This window comes from Ambystoma mexicanum, chromosome 2p (assembly GCF_040938575.1).
Source record: "Ambystoma mexicanum isolate Mex_15411 chromosome 2p, UKY_AmexF1_1, whole genome shotgun sequence".
NCBI lineage: Eukaryota > Metazoa > Chordata > Amphibia > Caudata > Ambystomatidae > Ambystoma > Ambystoma mexicanum.
In genome coordinates, this window is record NC_090923.1 from 378,506,503 (window position 1) to 378,524,636 (window position 18,134).

At 46.8% G+C, this 18,134-nt stretch overlaps 1 protein-coding gene across 24 annotated transcripts in view; it reads left to right on the forward strand.

Annotated features, from left to right (window-relative positions):
• The window catches only part of CADPS (calcium dependent secretion activator), a 2,044,505-nt gene that overhangs the window by 1,420,972 nt on the left and 605,399 nt on the right, over positions 1-18,134 (forward strand). For all 24 annotated transcript variants that reach the window (XM_069643727.1, XM_069643719.1, XM_069643721.1 and 21 more), the window contains one exon: positions 759-914. In XM_069643727.1, the coding sequence (XP_069499828.1) occupies positions 759-914 (156 nt within the window). The remainder of the gene's footprint in view (positions 1-758; positions 915-18,134) is intronic.

Sequence of the window (18,134 nt, forward strand, 5' to 3'; positions counted from 1 at the left end):
TGTTCCATAGAAAGAGAGTTTTTTTTTTTTTTTTAAATAGCTGCGCCAACTCCCAAAAACAAAAAGCGCGGCACCCAACCGCGAATATCTATATAGAGGTCAGGCTACAAATGCATACTTTGACAAGAATAGCGTTTTGCTGCTGTCCAAAGACATTGCCAAAAGTCAGTGGATGTCTTTACGGTGAGCTGGTTTTGTAAAAGTGATACATTTGTTCACAAAATTATGATGCAGTGTTTCAGTGCAGCGCAATTGACTTCTACTAATTTCTTTCCAGCTGTTCAAGAGAGAAAGCATGACCTCGCTCACCACTTGTTAGCACTATCCTTTATGTGGTAGTCTCCAAAAATGCAAGACTCTATGTTTTAAAAGAAATGCATGATCCCTGAATCCTAATAGCTACACATGTGTGTGTAGTTATTATATCAAGGCATTCCTCCCACGATCGGTAGCCTTAATTTGAATAATCACATATGTGCATTTGGTTATTAACTAAGGCTGATTTTTACCATACACCATTTTCAAGATCAACTCTGGGATTTATACTTTACCTTGCCATCAGCTCTGGAAGTATTTTTTATAACAGTACATTAGGATAGGCAAATGTATGGTAAAACTCGAATGCTGATGGTGGAGACCCCTTGCATTGTTCTGCATTATTATTCCACTATGTACCCTTAACTTGTACAATACTCTCCACATCATGGTGACGGCGGTTTGGTGTTGCTGTGACATTTCTTTCAATTTTCTCCTGCCAGCAATGGGTCCGCCACCTCAGAGGACCTTTTTTGGAAACTCGATGCACTGCAGACCTTCATTCGAGACCTCCATTGGCCAGAGGAAGAGTTTGGCAAACATCTTGAGCAGAGACTCAAGCTTATGGCTAGTGATATGATTGAGTCATGTGTAAAAAGGTAAATACGTTCAATAAAATATATAAATCATTTTGGATTTTTAATAATAGTTGTCATAATGTTACTAATGTATGCAGGGTTTCCTCTGCAAGGGGACATTGTAAATTTCTGCTATCAGCCAAAAGAGAGCCTGATTCACAGAAGTGTTTTATAATGGCTCAATCCCATTGGACAATGCTGTATGATGCAGGGTTGACAACATGTTTTACTCCAGTGAATTGGATTTTCAATTTGCTCCAGATCTAAAGCTCAACAAAGATGTGAAGATCCATAAAACAAGGTATCTTTCTAAAATGACACAGGTCTATCCGTCATCTGTACCATTGATTTCTACAGATAACGAGACACATAAGTAATCAGAAATATAACGATTGAAAGATGCACTACAGCAGAAAGGAAACAATGTGTAATAGCATTGACACATCCTTAGAAGGGGCAAGGGACAATGAAAAAGCAACTCACAGCAAACAATTAACTGCTCTATGTCTTCTGGTCAAATTCTGCTGTGTAACGCTCTGGAGTAAAATCAAAGCTGATGAAAGAATATGTTTTGGGGCATCACCTACCTTTTGGTGTCAGAAATGATTGTTGCATAACTTACACATGTGTAACACATTACCTGCAAAAGTGGGATATTAGGTGGATTTGGGTGTGTCAAGGGTGTAAAATACAATGAGCAGTTTATTTATAGGAAAGGATGCAGAGCACAAATGTAAAAGACTGACATTGCAGGAATGCTTTCATACAATGTATAACATCTAGTATATACATCCATGATATAATACATATGCATTTTGGTTACATAGTTTAACATTTATTTTTGTGTACTATGAAAATGATCAGTTTATCTTGACAAGAGGCAACGCCTAAAATGTCGATCAAGACTAATATATGTTGCCAAATAAAAATGTGAATGATATACGTTTCACATCACAACTGGATAACAATTTAGAGGTCAAATCTCAATATTTGTGAGGAATTTGTTTACGCTTTAGATATAAGTGAGTGCTGGCACCACAGACCGAACAGCAGTAATTTCTAGAATTGTGTCAAGGGGGTTTGGAAGAGGAATGAGGTAGACTACCAAATAAATCGAACATTATCTATTGTCACAGATAACAGACATGTCTTAGTAGACATTCCTGGTATAAGCATTGGATGAGATGCTAAAATATGTGTGCATCTGTGCGCTATGGTGGGATAAGGGTTTGCAATGGGAGAAAAAAGTGTATAGATTTTCTTTGGAAATTATACCTTTTTGCCCTGCTTGACATGGTAACCTAACGTCAGAATGAACTTATTACATATTTGTCCAACACTGCTGGGCATCACTGAGTCCTTTTTTATGAATCAGGTGTAACATAATCAGATGTAACATACACAGATTTACTGATCAGATGTAACACTTGCCTACAGTTTCCAGCTGCAGTTGTAATAAGCTGTTGCATAACGAATGCCCGGCGTAAATAAAACAACAAAGCATGATTACTTTTGAAAAAGCCACTTAGAACATACAATCATTCTAAAAATCAGTAGAAGATATTTATTTTTAAAGATAAACCACGTAAAAAGTGTGTAGTGTGAGAATGTTCGGGCTACAATAATTGTAAATACAACTAGAACATCTTGTACACGGTTCCTATAGAAGCCAGGATGAGAGGCAGTGATACAATCCCCTGGATTTTAAAATAAGTGTGGTATCATGTGTTCCACTGGAGGTGGAAGTATGTTTCATTGAGGAGTCCCACATGCCAGAGACTTCGCTCTAAAAGGGATGAAGGACTTTGTTTGAACCACACACCTGCAGCTCTTCTCACAGTAATCATTGCATTCACAGGTTTACAGCTGCTGGTCTACATTGCAATGTTATTGTGGTGATCATATTGATAAGCGAAAGTTGGCTAAGAAGCTCATACCATTGTATCCATTTTGCATTTCATAACACCCACCTATCCTGGAAGAATGGCTTATGTAACACAACTTTGAACCTGGTGGTAAAGAATCCCCTAATAAAATGTACTGTGTAATAGACTCTCAACACTGGAATGGTTATTTACCAAATTATCTGAGCATCATTTGTTCAATGGGATCAGTGAAATACACACATATGTCTCTGTTAGGTTGGGAGTATGCAATGGTACCCTACTAACAGCAGAAAGGTTGTACTTTCATATTTCCATATGAGGTACAGTCAATGTCTGTCACAACTATATATCAGATTTGTGAACTGTTAATCATCGCTGGAGTGGGTTGAAACTGCATGTAGAGTAAACAAGATCTGCTTAGCGTGGGTTGCTTAAGTTCTCCTGCATGGGGTCTGGCATGGATTCACATGCTCATGAATATTCCCCGTCGTCAGGCTGGGAATCCTCGGTAAAGAAAAAATCAGTATCAGTTTCGTTTCTGAGCTGTCTTTCGTAGTAGTAACCAATCACTGATCTCTGCGTCATACTGACCACAGCCAATGACTGCCCTCTACTCAAGCCCCGCCTCTGGCAGCCATCTTCAGATTTTTACCGCACGTTCAAGTGTTGGGAGTCCTCGTGCTTAGCTCTCGAGCTTTTACTGCGTGTTTCGCGCTTTTTCAGGTGAATTTTCACATTTTTCCGGTTAATCGAGCCTCAAGCTCCACCGTTTCTACTCCCATTAACGGCTACCCATTGCAGGATTTTCCTACGCCCCTCAAGGGTGAAGATTTCGTCGAATCAACTTCTTGGAGGATTCCAGAAGATTTGTGGCCTACTTCGAGATGGCCCAGGATGCGAGTTTGTCGCCCGGACCCAAGCTGTTTCGCAGCTGCCCTGGATGCGGGCTACAGAATGTGTTTAAGGAAGACGAACATGTAGAGAAGGACTGCCAGTTCTGCAAGAACTTGTCGGAGCGGACCATGAGGGACCGTCAATCCCGTCTCACGAGCTGATTGGAGAAGGGCTTGACGGGTGAGAAGAAGAAGAAAGGGTCCGAGCGGGCTTCTAAGTCCTGTGCGGGCGCCCCGGCGACGGGGGCCCAACACCAGGCCAAGCACCGCGAGTCCGCTGGCTCCGGGAGTGCCGAAAGGTCGGGCTCTTCGGTCACCAGGCAGGCCGCACCTACCCCGGGACAGTCAACCACGAGCCAACGCTCCGGTTCGGGGAAGAGAAAGTCCGAGACCCCGGGTAAGCTTCGGGAGAAGCCCCGTCCGATCTCGGAAGGGGGGGAGCGGGGCGTCGCCCCTCCCCCGAAGGAGAGGGCCTGGGACGCACCTAAGGTGGTGAAGGCACCTACCCAGCAGGCGAAGGCCTCTATCGAGGCTATCGCGGCGACTCTGGCCAAGCCGGCAGAGACACCGCCAGCGGAGACCGCCTCCGGGACTAGAGTTTCCCTGCCGCCAAGGAGGGAATCCTCTTTTCAGCCCATCGTCGTGGCCGCCATGATGGAAGAAGCGAGGGGGGGCACGGTGTCCTCCTGGAGCTCGGAGTCAGCCTCGGAGGAGGAACTGACCGAGGCCGTGAGGAACCTCGAAGTCCAATTCCAGAAGGTTCAATCCCGTCAGGAAGTTCCTCGGGAGATAACCGAGGAAGACAACGATGGTGAGGAAGAGCGGCCTTCCGTTCCGGCGCAGCCGGATCCTAGGCCTCAGGATGGCTCGGCGGCCATCTTGTCTGCCATCCAGTCCTTATTCTCTGAGATAAGGACGAGATTCCCACGGCCCAGGCCGGAGGACCCGCAACCTGGCCCGTCGGGAAGTCCTCAGAACGAACGACGGAGGACCCAACCCTCTGCTCCGCTCGCCCCTGTGAGGCCTACAGTTCCCTCCTCATCCTCCCACGAGTCGGGAGATGAGGGTGCGTTGGGCTTGACGACGGGTTCTGAGGGCGATGGCGACGATGACGGAACGGGTCTCCCGTCTCCCGTCGCACGGGCCTCGCCGCCCGACGAGATTGACTCATTCCACGCCATGATCGCCAGGGCGTCCGAATTGTTCCAGCTCTGCCCGGAGGAGCAGAGAAAGGAAGGTTTCCTCTATCAGCGCCGGGAGGCCAAGAGGAAGATGGTCATCGCGGTGCCCCTAATCAATGACATCTGGGAGGAGGGCCTGTCGGTTCTCAAGAACCCCTCCACGGCACCAGCCAAACGGACCGGTACGAGAAGAAGTACCGGGTCCCCGAAACTGCTCCCCTGTGCCTCAGGGCCCAGCCAACGCCAGGCAGGAGAAAGCAACACCATCGCCGACTCGCTCAGCAGGGAGCTGCGCGCGTGTCACGAGTGGGAACTGCACCAGGATCAGGTGGATCAACTCTTCCGACGATGGGGCAAACCCCAAATCGACATGTTCGCAACAGCGACGAACTCGAAGTGCAAGAGGTTCGCCAGCAGGTTTCCCCAGCCGAGAAGCATGGGCGATGCGTTCTCGTTCCCCTGGGACGGCCTATACCTGTATGCGTTCCCTCCGTTGCCGTTGCTGCTTCGACTCATCAGCCAACTCAAGAGGTCCCGGTGCAGGATGATCCTCGTCGCACCGGCGTGGCCGAGGCAGATCTGGTTCCCGGACCTTCTGGACTTGTCAACGTCCCCTCCCATCAAGCTGTCGGCGGACGCGGACCTTCTCTCCAGAGAAGGAGGCGCCATCTTCCACCACGACCCGGCGTCGCTGAATCTGCAGGCTTGGCTCCTGCAGCGCTAGAGTTTGGAGGCTACGATATACCGGCCGATTGCAGAGAGGTTCTTGCAAAGGCCAGGGCGTCCTCGACTCTCAAATGCTACGGTCATAAGTGGAAGAGGTTCTCTTTCTGGTGCCGAGCACAGAAGATCAACCCCCTACGTATTACGGCCCCTCAAGTGCTGCCGTACCTGCTATCGCTGGCGAAGGATGGGCTGGCCCATGCCTCTATTAAGATTCATCTGGCGGCGATCTCCAGATATACCAGAACCACAGGACGGACGTCCCTGTGGTCCCATCGACTGGTAAAAGAGTTTATGAAAGGACTGTTCCGGTCGTTCCCGCCGGTGAAGGCCCCGGCCCCGGCGTGGGAACTTAACGTGGTGCTGACCAGGCTCATGGGGCCCCCATTCGAGCCGATACACTCCGCACCGATGAAGTTTGTGTCGTGGAAGACTGCGTTCCTGGTGGCCATTACCTCCGCACGACGAGTGGGAGAGATCCAGGCCCTATCCTGCAAAGCACCGTACTTGACTTTCCATGCCTCGAGGGTGGTGCTTAGGACGCACCCCTCCTTTATGCCCAAGGTGCCGTCGGACTTCCATCTTAACGAGCCCTTGGTGTTACCTGTCTTCTTCCCGTCTCCTTCGTCGCCGGCCGAGAGGACTTTGCACTGCTGGATGTGGCTAGAGCGCTGAAGTTCTACGTGGACCGCACAAAGAGTTTCCGGAGGACATCACAGCTGTTCGTGAACTTTGGACCTGTGAATCAAGGGAAGGCTCTCTCGAAGTCTTCTATTTCCAGATGGCTCTCCGGCTGCATCATGCACTGTCACCGGTTGGCTAACCGACCGCTGCCAGGCCGTCCGAGAGCCCATTCGACCAGAGCGATCGCTGCTACTACGGCGATCTTATCTGGTGTGCCCCTGCTGAACATCTGCAGGGCTGCTACGTGGAGGTCGACGCACACCTTCACGAGATTCTACTGCGTCGATCGGGATTCCAGGGAGGAGTCCAGGGTCGGCCAAGCATTGCTGCGCAACCTGTTCGCTTAAGGTGAGCCTGGTGAGGAGGCAAGAGATGCTTAATGTTGAGTTTTTTGTATTGCTTAATGTTGAGCCTTTTGCCACCTCCTGTGGTTGTGCATGTGTGTACTGCTATTTATTCTTATATTCATGAGCATGTGAATCCATGCCAGACCCCATGCTGGAGAAGGAACAAGTTACTTACCTGTAACTGTTGTTCTCCAGCATGGGTCTGGCATGGATTCACATGCGAACCCTCCTGCCTACCCCTCTGCGGCTCTTCACTTGGTCATACTGCCACTTCACGTGCTACCAAATCTGAAGATGGCTGCCAGAGGCGGGGCTTGGGTAGAGGGCAGTCATTGGCTGTGGTCAGTATGATGCAGAGATCAGTGATTGGTTACTACTACGAAAGACAGATCAGAAACGAAACGGTTACTGATTTTTTCTTTACCGAGGATTCCCAGCCTGACGACGGGGAATATTCATGAGCATGTGAATCCATGCCAGACCCATGCTGGAGAACAACAGTTACAGGTAAGTAACTTGTTCCTTATCTGCAAAATCTCCAGCAGTAGCCTGAAGGATGCAAAGTACCCTTAAGCACCTCCAGTGGAACACATGATACCACACCCTCAGAAACTGAGCACTCTGTGCATAACTAAAACAGCCAATGATACTTAGTTTAAATGCATGCAACCATAACCCTAATGTAATCACCCTCTAAGGCTTCTATCCCGTTGGCAGCCAGCTAAAGGGCAGTACCTAAAATGGCCCCATCTGCACCATGCAAACCCTATTTTGGAACATTGGAACAAATGCTATACATTAACTCATTAATTACCTCTTTCTTTGAGAATAACTATCCAGCTCACTCTTTCACTGCCTCTGATCCTCACCCTCAGCCACACATCTCCCCTCTGATCTGACATTAAGAACAACTAGGTCCCTGCATCGTCACTCCAGGCTTATACATTGCTATCCTTCTCATTTGGCCGCTTAGAAGGAATCTGTCTATGCCTTTTTGCCTGCCCTGCACTCTGCTGTATCTTTCTACTATTCCAACCTGATATGGATGATGTCCTCCACCTTGCAGGCAATTCTTTATCCCACAGCATTATCCCGCACTCGTTCCATTTTCTCTGGACTAGCCATTGACAACTTTACCTTTTCCTTCTAAAATGTATATGATAAGAGGCACCATCACCACCCTCCAACCCCCTCTACTTCTCCTCATGACCCACCACCCAACTATATACCTTCTAAAACCATTACTTACCAGAAATGCCACTTATCTCATACTTGGCCACCCATCTTCCAATGTGTTTCCTCCTCAGACAACCAAGGAACGGGCATATATGACCTACTCCTTCCTTTCTCTTCTTTTCAACTTATACACTTATTCTGGAGGTTTGCTTACAGGGTGGGGGGCTACCATCCCTCCATGACCAAAAATAAAATGTAAGCTGACCCCAGCAATCCTTTGACCTATTGGGCAGTGTTTTTTGCCCTTAATACTCCAAACTGTATCATTGCCTACCTGAAGACCTGCCTACTCTCCAACCTCCTTTAATATTGATTCCATGGTACAAATCTACTGGAAATGCATTTACTAATTTTCTCACCATTCGAGGCTCTTGGCTATCCTTATGCTCCTGGAACTCCTGACTCCCTTTGACATGGTGGATCATCCTTTCCTTCACTTTCGGTCTCTCTTACTTTGCCTTGTACAGCACTAGTCTGTCTCACCTCCTACCTCTATGACAATACCTTTCCATCTTATGGAACACTGACACCTCCTCTGCCATTTCCCTTCCAGTTCGGGCCTGTCCTTTATCCTCTCCTTCCCACTCTCTACACCATGCCACTTGGCAGCAATTTGGGGTTAAATTACCACCTATTTGGTGATGACGCCCAAATAATATTCTCCTTTCACTCAATCACATGACACTGCGCCCTCTTACATAATTATCTCTCTAAAGCTTCTATCTTATTGGCCAGCCATTAAAGGGCAGTGAGTAAAAGTGTCCCGTCTTGTGGCCATTCCAGCTTGCCCACCTCAGCCCATAAACAAGATGACCTCCATCACCCTAGCCTAGACACCCTGCCTTTCCAAATTCAGGCTCATGCAGTATAGGGCTCTAAACTGTCCTAAAATTACTATGTTCTTATTTATTTATTCCGTTATTTAATATTTATAACATGCCTGCAGCCCATGGTCAAAGAGGTGCACAAAGGGCAAGAAAAGACAAACAACAAACAAATGAAGCACAAAGACACATAAAACAATAAAAACAACTCTAGAAATTGCTTAAAGATGTACCAGTGAGGAGATTTACATTAAATGTCTGTCAAATCCAGAAGCTGGTTAAGTGAAGAAGGGGGTCATGAGAGCCTTCTTGAAAACTGGGAGTTAGTGTATAACTGACCTGTAATTTAATTGTGTAGTTGCTACACATCTCTCATCTTATCTTTATTTGCTACTTCTTGCCTCAATTCTAATCTTCTGTGGTTGTGTCAGGTCTATAATTTAATCCTGCTAGCACTACCAGCCTTTGATATATGTGTGTGGTCCTTATATGTGTGTTGCTTAATTGTATGGTTGATACTGGCCTGTATTTTTTCTTCTGGATTCCCCCAGCCTGCAACATAATGTTCCTCTTTCTACCAGCCTGTCATTTCATTGGCTGGTCTCTACTCTTCATCACCTATTGTCTGTACATATGCACCTAGATCACTTATTCTTGGATCTCTCCTCACTGCCATACTAAACTGCTTACAGTTTTTCCACGTTTCCCCTTTACCCTGTTCCTACACTTCTTCATCCACCTATCACGTTCTCTCTAGTTACAGCCTGTTGACTGATGATACTCATGCTCTCTGCTTCTGAACTCTACTGAACTCTACTCCCCCCACAATTGTGATCCATATGACTGCCTCTAAATAGCACACTGCTTGCTCCATTCCCTCTGTTCCACCTGACATTATCCCCTCTTTCCCCCTCTACCTACAGTACCACCTTGATCCTCACAGTCAGGTTCTGAATGCCCAACCTAATGCAAAAAATACGTCTTTCCTCATGGAGCACTTCAGCTCTCAACACCTGATCACAGAAACATGCATTTCCCTCACGGCACAGCAGCTCTTGATGTCCTTAATATGTATCATTCTGTTTGGTTCACTCCCATCATTAGGTCAGCAAAGTCTTAAAGATCCACAAAGATTTCCCATCTCAAACTCTGGCATAGCTTCAATCCCCATTAATTTCAACTTGACTTCACCATCTATGAACACTGTCTAAGTGCACTCCTCAAACAAACCACACAGAGGTGGAAACTCTGTTGGCTTAGTATTTCTCTCTTTGTCCCTCATATTTTCTGCCCCAACCTGTCTCCTCCACCTCTGAATAATCGTTATGGCAAATATCCATGTTCAAAGCCCTTCCACTCTCGTTCCTCCATCACCCAAATGACCAAATGAGAATTCAAACTGCACTCCATATTTCCCACTGTTACAAAAGTCAGACCTGCCACCCAAGCCCTCTCCCCTACACCATGCAAACTCTGTAGTGGAGGACATGCTTATCTTCACCCCAGCACTAAACTCCATCTGATCCTCACCCTCTTCGAGAAGCAATGTATTTGATTGGATGACACTCCCTCCCAAGGCAATTTAAAAACCCAGCCTGAAATTGAGTACACACAACAAATCCAATCCTAGTCCTTTAGCAAATAAGAATACCACCAGTGTAATGATATCTGCTGTATAACCCCACTCAAAAATCTAAAATAAGAAATTAACTGTTTTACATCATAAGATTTTGTTTTTATTGCAAAAGAATACATTTATTTAAAAGCCATTAATCTCCACCTCACAGCAAGGGAAGTTACTAAGATACTACAAATAAATGCAACCTGTCTATTACTGGACTCGCTAATAAACATCTAGCACCCCTTTGAAGTGATATGACTAGTATCTTTCGTATTGCATGTATTAATTGATTTAAATACCCCAAGTGTGCACACAAGTTGTGGCACGAAGCAGCTTTTTGTAACTTCTTCAAAAAGTATATCTAGCACCTGGACTAAGGCCAGTTGGTTATTTTCCAACACCAGATCTGCTAACTCATCAGGCCTAGGAGCTTGAGAGCTTTTAAAGAGCTAATATTAGACACAAGGGCCTTTATTACAGGTTTGCCGATCCAGAAACAACCGTGCCGATAAACTTACCGGCACCGTTGTTTCCGGAGCGGCAAACTATGAGTCTGCGGGCAGGTGCGATACCGCCCGCCAGCTTCAGACCTGGCGAGCGGAACAGTACCCACCTGGAGACTTTCATGTAAGCACCGGCACTGTTATGCCGGTGCTTCCATGATCCCCATTCCCAAATCGGAATGGAGATTAAAATTTACCGGCGTCTGACTTCCCGGAACACCAGGGTCCTAATCCCCCGTTGATTCCGGTAAATCAGGAGGCGGTAAATCATTGCTTGTCCGGTTTCCGGTGGACCCATAATGAGGGCTAATCTCCTCATAAGCAAAGGTGCCTTCCCATACATCAGGCGTACCCTTTACAGAATCAATAGTTTCTAACTTAATAGGGTTGAACTCTATGTTAATATGAAGTCCGCACTATTTCCACAATCACATTTGCTTGGCTGTTGAAGTTCATATTAAGATGAACCCTCAGAAGTGTCCAGAAATGTTGTTTTTCCACAAATTATCTCCAGCATATTTAACCATGAGGCACCAAAATTATTAATGTTATGATATGTCAACCAGTTTCTTTACCCCTGTTTATTTTTGTATGTTTCCTTACAAACCAGCCATTCATGGATATACCTCTTTTACATAGTTCATGAAGATCTTTTCATATGTGTTTATGCTATGGGCATTTTAGGCATCAAAAGAGTGTAATTGTCTACTACCTGCCCCAATTTCTGACAGTCCCTTAGCCTCTGCACATTTCCAACACCATTCTTTCACATATTTAGAAAAGGTTTCTGATCTTATATTATCCTCCGTTCCAAGTAAGCAATTAATGAAATTATCATTCCTCATTCCTACAATTTGATTTTTTCCAGATTTTGTTCTTACCAAGCTACCCGTAGACTGTGTTCTTTGACTTCAATGTCTTCACTTTAACTTCAACTTTAAGTACCTTACATGGCACCCCAACATCAATTGCCCATACTAATGTTAAATCGAATGATCACTAAGGGTATTTCTCACAGTATTTAGTTTTACCACTTTCATAAGTACATCCTTAGTGATTAAAAGGTAGTTTAATATATGATATGATATGATAAGTCATGGATAGCGCGCCTGTACACAACTGTGTCTAGGCGCGACAAGCCACAGGAGGAAGACAGAGGGAGGACAAGACAAGCGATCCTACTAGGCCTTGTGTCATACAGATCGTGTAAGTGTGAGAACGAGAAGTGCAAGGGGTAAGGGAGGGGGGAAGTACAAGGGAGAGGGGAGGGCAAAAACAGGGCAGAAATGCTCTGAGTAAGTGTAGCCAGGGCATCACGGCTGTGGGTAGTGCATGGAGAACAAAGGACTGTAGGGTAACAGTTACAGCCCCTAAGTGCATGGTATTCCCGGAGGCAGTGCAAGAGTGACTGATCAAGAAAGAGCCTGGTATTCAGTGAGACTCTGAGAATAGCCAAGCAACCATTCGGTACAGCAGACAGGTAGGTCAGGTAGGTCAGCAGGGGAGGGACAAAATGCAGAAGAGAAGAGGAATGTTTTGAGCTGCTCCCGGAACTTCAGGTGGTCCGGCTCAAGTTTGAGAGGGGCAGGGAGTCCAGAGGGAGGCACTTGCAGAGGGTAGAGATCTTCCCCCACTCTCTGCCTGGAGAAGCTTCTAACTCTTAGAGAGTTGGAGGCAGCTGAGCAAAGGACTCGAGACGGAAGGTATTTTGGAAGAGACCATTGGATGTAATGCAGGCCCCGGCCCCAGAGAACCTTGTGGACCATGCAAAGGGTCTTGAACTTGATCCTTGTAGTCACCGGGATCCAGTGGAGACATTTCAGGGCTGGAGAGATATGGTCCCTGGGCTTGAGGCCAAGGACAAGTCTTGCAGTCCTGTTCTCAAATTAATTGCAGAGGGCAGAGAGTAGAGGAAGGCAGAAAGAAAGAAAGAGGCTGTTGAAGTAGTCCAGCCTAGAGAAAACCAGTGCTCTGGAGGCAGTGAGCTTCTGGGGGAAAGTGAGAAAGGGAAGAGTCCCTTTGAGGAGGTGCTGCTGGTAGTGGGACTTCTTGGCGACATCCACGTTTTGAGGAGAGAAAGAGAGAGTAGAGTCGAATATTACACCAAGGTTTTTTGCCTTGCAGCAAGGCGAAGTAAGAGGACCCAGGGGCACGCTGCTAGAGTGCAAGAGCTAAAGAAGGGGCAGGGTTCCCAATGAGAAGGATCTTCGTATTACTGGCAGTAAGGCAGAGACCGTTGGATGCACACCAATACTGAATCACGGATAGACAGTCAGAAATGAGCTAGAGAGGAGAGGAGTCCGAGGGGAGCCTGTAGGAAAGCTGAGTGTCACCTGCATACCACTGAAAGTTAGAGGAGAAGGTAGAGGTCACGTGGGCCAAAGGGGCCAAGTAGAGATTGAAAAACAAGGGTGAGAGGATAGAGTCCTGAGGAACGCCACAGGTAGAGAGAGAGGTGGCAGAGTGTACTTTTTCCCCAGTATATTGCGTAAATGTGCTGTAATTCTATCCCTGATATCGCCATTTACTCACCCATTTAACATGTATTAACCACAATCTTTCATAACATTGTGCCAAAAGTAGCCTCGTCTATTTCCCTGTTTTTTGGAGAAGATTAGGAGTTGGAATATCACAATTTACAATGTCATCTTTCCCCGACATTTGTTCCTATGCACCAGTACATTGCTCTCGGCTGCTAAAAGAATGCAAAACAAGCTTTGTCTGAATACATAAACAAGCTGTCTTTCCATGGCTCCAGAAAACAGACATTGTGCTCAGAAACGGGCTTCTATTTAAGCCTGAAATCTTCTGTTCACTGGTGTTACCAGTATGTCTCTCATCTTGACTCCATATTGGAATCAGAGCTAATACATTTTAAAGGCATTACAGGGACCCCACTGGCACCTGTGTCCTAGGGCCCAGATTCCCCTCAGTGTGTGAAAAAGGGGGGGGGGACACTTATGACGATGAGGATGATGACGCTCAGGAAGATGAATCCTAAGCATCCGTTAAGGTCTTTCATGATGAACCTTCAAGGCCTGGTGGAGTTCATGGGGGTCCCTCTGACCAAGGAAGCCCCCCAGGAGTCGGGCGTACTAGCAAAGGTCTTTGGGAAGTGCACCAGTATCCAGTCTGGCGTCCCTCTCCAGAAGGATGTTCTGAAGTGGCTCAAAAGGTCTGGGAGAAACCCTGCGACAACTCCTAGATGGACAAGATGTTGGACAGCAGATTCAGGCTGACAAACAGGGAGCCACTCCTTCTTGCATCCCACCTGCAGCCACATTCCTCAGTGGTGGCTGTGGCCTCCTTGTATACTCAACCATCGTTTTCGTTGTCTTCCTCCACGAGAGCCACCTCCAGTTGCCTCTCCAAGGAGGAAAAGTCCTCGAGTCATTGGGAAAGCACTAGTATTCCATCGCAGGACTGCATCTGTGGCAAGCTAATGCAGACGCCGTCTTGGTCGCGGCTAACCAGAACCTGTGGCGGGAGCTCAGGGACTTTCTGCACAACCTCTCATTCGGACGAGAAAGCGTCTTTCAAGGCCAGGCTGGCAGATGCCCAGGCCATTGTACAGGATCTCATGGAGTCTTCGGTCTCCCACATAGAAACAGCCAGCAGAGGGCTGCGCCTTGGGGTCGAGATGAGAAGGACAGTATGGATTCGTGCCACTAAGTTTTCTTCTGATGTGCAGGAGCGAATCCTGGATCTGCCCTTTGAGGGCCAGGATCTTTTTCATTCGTCAACCGATGACGAGTTGACTAAGAAGAAAATCTCCACTCAATCCTCCAAATCTTTGGCCATCCTGACAAAACCAGGTCAGAACTCCTTCCCTCAGTCCCAGGGCAGGACCGAGTTCAAGCCCCTAACGTTCTCCGGCTTAAAAGGGTTCCGGGACTGCGGCACACAGAGGCCTGACAGGTCACCCAGCGACAAAAGGAAGAAGCAGCAGAGGACGTTGTGTGGGTTTTTCTGCTCCCCCTCCTCTGCCCCCGCCTCTGACACCAAGAAGCAGTGACATCAAGGTCGGGGAACAAAGCTCGCCTGTGGGGGGTTATTCGGCTTTCTTACAGGACATGTGGATGCACCTTTTCAGCAATCCATGGATCCTATCCGTAGTGTCCACAGGCTTCAGTCTTCATCTTCCTTTGCCTCTACTATCCTCTCATACTCTTCATCAGATCAGGACCCCGGCTCTTTTATGGGAGGTCCTTTTGTTCTCTTGGAGATGCAGGTGATAGAACCAGTTCCTCTTATAGACAGGTGCTCTGGGTACTATTCCAGGAATTTTTGGTTCCCAAGAACAACCAGGCTGGTCTGAGCGTTGTCCTGGACCTTTCATTTCTAAATCTGTCTTTACAAATCAAATACTTCGAGATGATTACTCCCGCACACATAGCCAAGTCTCTGTGTGCAGGGAACTGGATGTGTTCCCTGGACCACAATAACGCATACTTGCATGTTCCCACCTATCAACGGCATTGGACGTTTCTGCAGTTCATGATTACATCATACCACTTTCAGTACAAGGTGCTGCCCATTCGGCCTGAACTCAGCTCCTCGTATCTTCAAGAAGTTGATGAATGCAGTGGTGACCTTCTCTGCTTGGAGAGCCATCATCTGTACCCTTATTTGGACAACTGGCTGGTGAGGGCGGGGTCACCCGAAGGTGTGGTGCACTTCTGCCAGAGTTTGGCAGATATACTTCATCAGATGGGGTCTCCCTCAATCAGAAGAAGTCACAGTTGTGCCCATCTCTGTAGGGGATCTTTCTAGGGGTGCATTGGAACACTAGTGTTCAGGGGGAGTTCCCTATGCCCGATAGGCATCTGTCCCTCCGCAAGGCGGTGGGGCACTTTCTGGTCATCACGACCAGCTCGGCATGGTGGTTCCAGCACATTTTGGGGCTAATGGCCTCCTGCATGCTCATTGTACAGCATGGTTGACTCACAATTAGGTGCCTCCAGCTTCACCTGGCAGCCAATTGAGATCAGGAGACGAGGTTTCAGATGGACAGGGACCCAATACCACTGCTCCTACTGCCTGATTTTCACTGGCGGCTGATGGATGGCAATGTTTCAGTGGGAGCCCCCTTCATCCGACCGGAGCCAATCTCTCTTTTGGGCTGGGGGGCTACTCTGGAGGGCTACATGATTCATGGGGCATGCCCAGGATGGAAGCCCTCCTGTATATCAATCTGCCGAGCTCAGGGTAGTGGGCCTGGCCCTCAAGTCGTTTTTGCCCCTCATCATAGACAAGTTGGGTCTGGTCAGGACGGACAATTCTACTACAAAGTTTTACCTGAACAAGCCGGGTGGCACCCGTTCCCCCTTCCTCTGCATGGAGGCAGTATCGATCTGGGAATGGGCCCTGACAGAGGGAGTATGGATTTCAGCAGTCCACCTCCTGGGGGTCAGCAATGTAGAACCAGGTCAGCTAAGCCGCCTGGGGTTCAACACCTACGATTGGGAGTTGCACACTGACTCCTTCTTGCCACTGTTCCAGCACTGGGGGTTTGCGGACCTGGATTTGTTCACATCCCCCCTAAATTTGAAGTGCCCCCAGTCTGCTTCATGGGCAGGGTGGGATCAGGGGCGCTGGGAGATGCCTTCCAGGTCTGATGGCAGAGCCGCAGGTGCTAGGTGTTCCCGCCCACCCCTCTGCTCCATCATGTTTTGGGCTTTGGTGGGTTGCAGCCTCATCCTGATTGACCTCCACTGGCCATTAAAACCCTGGTTTTCGTATCTGCTGCAGTTGTGCTCCCAGGGTCCCCGTCCACCTTACGATCTCCAGCAGGGGATTCCTGACACCCACTTAGAGTGCAGTCTAGAGAATTATCTGGAAAAGTAGACAGGCCCCTATTGTCGGTCTTTCAATATATTTTGGTTTATTTATTTTGGATCTTCTGTTTTGTTGTTTTTTGTCTAGTCTTGTTCTTTTCTTTAAAGGTGTGTGTGGCATTCTGTATAGGCTTGCTCCATTTTTCTTTTGGATGTGTCAATCCACTTCTGAAAGAGAAAACACTGAGTCCTGTCTCAATCAATATTTCCTCTCCCACAAATGTGATTGTCACATTTTTTGCTTCACTAAACATCACCTTCTTTCTCCCACGTTGTTCTGATTTGTGGAATAAAGTGTTGTTGCTGCTTGTTTCTACCTATTTTTCAGCAATCTCAGAGTGTTACCATGGGGCTTCAAAAATACTTCCTGTAGGGCATGACATGGCCTTTCCACCCTACCCTCTCTTTTACTCGTATTCCTGTTTTTTTTAGACTATTTGTATCCTTTCATTTTCCACTTTGAACCATCAATTCACTTTGGACAGTACTTGAAGGAGCATTAGTTCTAGGGTTTGCCTGTTAGGCCCTCATCATTTGACAAATTCTCTCCTTCAATTGTTTCACCTGTTGCTTCAGGTGGGTGATCATTTCCCTTCCCTCTCTATTGCAGGATGTTTTTGCTTATACGTCTGTACCTCTTTCCTACTGTAACTATCTCGTCTAATTGTGTAGGCAGGGTAGTTGTGATAGTTGCTGTTATATGAATAACTTGCTCTCCAGCCACCCTGGGACAAGGGATATGTTAATCCAGCGTCTAGCTTGAGTAGGTTGGAGGTTGTTTTGGTTGTTGTGTGTAGAAGTAGCATATTGGTTTATTTTCTGAGACCAGTTCATGGTTGTTTTGTCCTGGAACCTAATCCTAGGTTCGGATTTTCCCCTCTCCTCTGGTGGAATTAATTAATTTTTAGCCATTTCTAGGCTTAGAACCGAATGGCCCAGGCTTAATGCAAGTGCCACTTTGCATTACATCAGTGTTTTGCTTTCCTGCTGGAGGACTCTTCTGTTGTATTTGAACTGTATTTCAACTCTGACTGTTAGGATTCTTAACAGCAGAGGTATTCTTCTTTGTCTCCCTTGTTTTTAAGGAGTTCCCTTCACCACAGCTATTTAGATGATGGCTGGTACAGGTATATCAGTGGGGTTCCTTTCACTTTTTTTGGTGCTGTGGTATTTTATGCTTCGTACATGTATGTGACCTGGATAATAAACCATTACAATGATCTAGTATCATCCAAATCACAGACTAACTGGGCAACCATATATTTTTGAAGGGAATGGAACAAAATAGATGGAATGTCCTGATTGATGGTATCAGCATGTGGATAAATCTGAGCGGGCTTGAGCCCTTGAGCAAAATCTGTTGGAGATTGACCCTCGGCATACATTAGGCTATTTGCTGTCTTTGCTATGTGTTAAAAATTATTTAAATTCTTTGTTTTGTAAGTAGATCATCTCAATTAGTTTTGGTTTTCCAGTCAATCAAAGAAGCTACAAAATTCTAAAAGA